This window comes from Fulmarus glacialis, unplaced genomic scaffold (assembly GCF_000690835.1).
Source record: "Fulmarus glacialis isolate BGI_N327 unplaced genomic scaffold, ASM69083v1 scaffold39217, whole genome shotgun sequence".
Lineage (NCBI taxonomy): Eukaryota > Metazoa > Chordata > Aves > Procellariiformes > Procellariidae > Fulmarus > Fulmarus glacialis.
The window spans coordinates 76,449-79,172 of record NW_009225875.1 but is presented as its reverse complement, the minus strand read 5'-3'; the positions used below and the strand labels follow the sequence as shown (position 1 = coordinate 79,172).

The window sequence follows — 2,724 nt, the reverse complement described above, 5'->3', positions numbered from 1 at the left end:
AATATAGGCTAAGAGAGGATTCGGTTATAAAAATAACTGAAGGAAAAAATGTTTTTATTTTTTCTTCGTTTATGGCCAGCAAATGACAGTCAAGGAGAGGCAAGAAAACGGGAGTAAATTTTGTGAGGGATTTTAAAAACCCATTAAAATCATAATGTAAATGTACCCGTTCAGAAATTATATTTGAAATTGGACCTGTAACAGCATGTGAATAAGCACATGGCAGAAGATGATCTAGCTGTTTACCATCATCAGGGAATTCTGTGATGAAGTGCTGTGAGACTTTACAGATACAGCTGCATTCATATTTTGGGTTAGACCTCAGGGCTGTCCTCAGGCCCGCATGGTATTGTGACCTTTTAGCAAAGCCTTACATGAAACAGTCTTTTTCTAACTATGGCAGTAGAAGCATGGGTAAAAAAAGCTCAGAAGCCAAAAAAAAGAGCTCGGGGCATATTTGCTGAAGGACAAGAAGAGTGCCAGCAGCACACAGGTTTGTTCTGCTGATGTGTCAGAAAGGGTCCAGGGCTGGGAAGCAGGCTGCCCTGTAGACATGGAGGCAGGATTAGGTGACCATCGAGAGGCATAATTAGAGGGACGCAACAGATCTTAACTAGTGCTGACCATCGAGAGGCAGTTTTACTGCAAACCTTAGGAAATAGTGCAACTCAAGGGAGGTGAGGCTGGGTTGAAAATAGCACTTACAGACTGGACAATATGAGCAGAACATGGTGCATGTTTGTCACCCATCAGAAACACCAGTGTTTGAAGTCAAAGTAGTCTGAAGTCGTTCTTTATCTTGTTAAGATACCTTCAATATTTTTATTCATGTCCGGAAAGAAACTCACTCAGAGCCTGCTAATACTCTTTCTGAGGCAGAATGATTTGAGCCTCTAATAAATTGGAACAACTCAAAATCTGCATGTTTAAAAGCATGATCATATTTTTAGAAACAAATACAATTAATTTACTTTATGTGAGATATCTGTATATCATCAGTATGTGCTTTATATTATTCCTATTGATATAAGCAAGGTATCAATGGGATATCATTTAAGTGCTCCAAGTGAGTTGTATTATCACACCATATTTTATGTTTATTCCATATTTATATTTACATAGAATAGTTTTAGAGACTTGCGTGTTGTCAGGTTCTTTTTGGTTTTGCCATCCTAATTACACAATATTCAGTACACAGAGAAACGGTTTATCAATATAAATATTATGGTAAGGAAACTAAGTCACCATTTGAGAACCAGTGCTAGTTAAGTTCTATTAGAAAATAGTTTCTGCAAGCCTTTTACAGTATGGCACTCAGGTAGGACTTGGTACAAAAAACATTTTAGCATTTGTGTCAAATTGTAATCGTATTTTGTTTATTCAAGGCAAAACAGTAAACATAAGGAACTAGCCTGTTTTTTCAACAGGGCTAAGTAATTGCAGCTTAGGAGGTGCTGTGAGGGGATAAAAGGGGAAAAAAGCGGAGGATATGTAGTAAAATGGTCTTTTTTCATTGTTTTTTGATTCTGGTGCTGTTCTGGGTGAAGTCCTCAGCCCCTTTTGAAGAATCTCTTGGCTTCAGTTCCTTCATATACGTAGGTCTGTTAAGAAATTAAGAAGAAAATTCAGTGGCTGCTATTACAAAGTTTCATTTCACAGATGCTATTGAGAGATGGTCAATAGAGATGTAATTGCTTGTGACCGGTGGCCTGAGTGGGGCCTGCTAGCCCTTGTGCAGCCTCTGAGGAAAGGAACATAAGGAAAGCACCCTGTTGTCAAGAGGCATAAATTGTCTATGCAAACATTTGAACCACCACGGGACAGCTTCTGGGGGCTTCAGAAAAACCTGAAGTGTTGCAGTGCCGTATTCCCAATATACCACTACTTAACAAGCTTCATCTATGTGACTGCTTTTATTAGAAGTGTGAAGAAGCACTGAAGGGTTGGACTGTATGTTTTTGGTATCTCAAATCTCACACCTGTCCGTAAGGTGGTTTTTTTTTAATTTATTCTTTTAAGAAGCTTGTGACTTGCTAGCTGAGAGGATCTTAAAGCATTACAGTTCAGTTCAGTTTCTGGCTTCACTGCAGAGCTATGAAACATTTCCCTTTCCCTTTTGTCTCAGACTTACCCCTCTGTGCCATCATCCCCTGCCCCAACCCCAGACTTTGTTTTAAAAGGGCATTTATCAGCCATTGGTAGCGTTACCCTGTAGTAAGCTCCTGTGGTAAGGCTTTTACAGGGCAGACACCTGGAAAAGGGCCTTCAGTCAGAACACATCTATATGCGTGCGCGCTTTTTTCCCCCCCCCCCCCCCGTATATAACTTGTATTCACAGGCTTCAGAATGCATTGATAAGAGACAGTTCACATGGGTAGAAAAACGTAAAAATCACAGATTGCGAGTTTTATTTTAAAGTTTTAGATTTTGATAGATTACTCGAGAATTTTAACTAAAGATAAATGAGGTTATTTGGCTTGAAGAAAATATTTCCTACTTTCAGAACAGCTTTTAAATTTTTTTCAGTTCATTATATTGTAAAGTTGTATGTAAGTGACTGCTTAACTCACCTGAACAAGTTCGTCACCTACGATTTCTCTGTATGCAGTGAGTGCTTTTCCATTATCTTTTCTGGTAAATGTTCCTACAAGTTTATTTCCTTCCATGTTCCAAGAACCCTATAATGGGAAAAAAAACCCAAATATTTTGCAATAGATATGACAC

The 2,724-nt window shown here is 38.7% G+C and overlaps 1 protein-coding gene across 1 annotated transcript in view; it reads right to left on the bottom strand.

Annotated features, from left to right (window-relative positions):
• Positions 1 to 1,356: 1,356 nt before the first annotated feature.
• The window catches only part of FABP2 (fatty acid binding protein 2, intestinal), a 2,849-nt gene continuing 1,481 nt past the window's right edge, over positions 1,357 to 2,724 (bottom strand). The window contains exons 3-4 of the mRNA XM_009582627.1: positions 2,571 to 2,678; positions 1,357 to 1,601 (exon numbers count right to left, since the gene is read on the bottom strand). Of these exons, the coding sequence (XP_009580922.1) occupies positions 1,551 to 1,601; positions 2,571 to 2,678 (159 nt within the window). The 3' untranslated portion in view covers positions 1,357 to 1,550. The remainder of the gene's footprint in view (positions 1,602 to 2,570; positions 2,679 to 2,724) is intronic.